The 725-nt window shown below is 46.1% G+C and overlaps 1 protein-coding gene across 1 annotated transcript in view; it reads right to left on the bottom strand.

Moving 5' to 3' along the window:
* Positions 1–548: 548 nt before the first annotated feature.
* The window catches only part of LOC308312478 (SH3 and PX domain-containing protein 2A-like), a gene marked incomplete at its 3' end in the record, with an annotated part of 69,815 nt that continues 69,638 nt past the window's right edge, over positions 549–725 (bottom strand). The window contains exon 6 of the mRNA XM_080759085.1: positions 549–648. Within this exon, the coding sequence (XP_080615211.1) occupies positions 549–648 (100 nt within the window). The remainder of the gene's footprint in view (positions 649–725) is intronic.

Here is a 725-nt window from a genome sequence, read left to right as displayed (position 1 = left end):
TGCTAATGTTACTGCTGTCGAATTAGTGACATTACAACAGACTGTATCAAATACACTGACTGTCGTAAACAATATAGAGACACCTTCCCGACAATACCGCAGAGACAATTCGTTTCTTTTTGGACCACAATTCTTTTTTTAAGATTTTAAGATGACCCCATGTTTTTCTCCATGGAGAAAAAACGTCCGCGAACCATGGGGATGAGCGAGTGACGTCAGGACTTCTGCAACAAAGAAATTCCATTCATATTCATAAAAACATAAGCTGGGCTCAGGGAAGAAGAAAAGAAAACAGCCACTATATTCATTTACATGTCAGCTACCAGCCGCTGACATGACCAAATATATTCATTTACATGTCAGCTACCAGCCGCTGACATGACCAAATATATTCATTTACATGTCAGCTACCAGCCGCTGACATGACCAAACTTTCTCCAGGCCACTTCAGGACAGGTATACCGTCCTTCTTATTTTTTGCCGGCAGTCCCGTTCAGAAAAAAAAGGACCACCTGCATCAAGGTCATGGTTATTATTCAAAACGGCCTTCATGTGACTCCTCCAAAAACAACCCCCAGCACCCCCTCCCCTCCCCGCACCGCCATCCAGACACATTCCTGGCACACGTTCACAACGTTGCCAGGAATTCTGCGAAGGAGAGAACGGGACAGGTGGGAGGGCGGGAATCCCGTGACACGCACAGACAGACACACACCATGGGGCAC

The sequence above is a fragment of the Protomyctophum bolini genome (genome assembly GCF_963924005.1).
Source record: "Protomyctophum bolini genome assembly, chromosome: 3".
NCBI lineage: Eukaryota > Metazoa > Chordata > Actinopteri > Myctophiformes > Myctophidae > Protomyctophum > Protomyctophum bolini.
The sequence above is the reverse complement of the archived record's forward strand: the minus strand, read 5'-3'. Positions and strand labels throughout refer to the sequence as shown.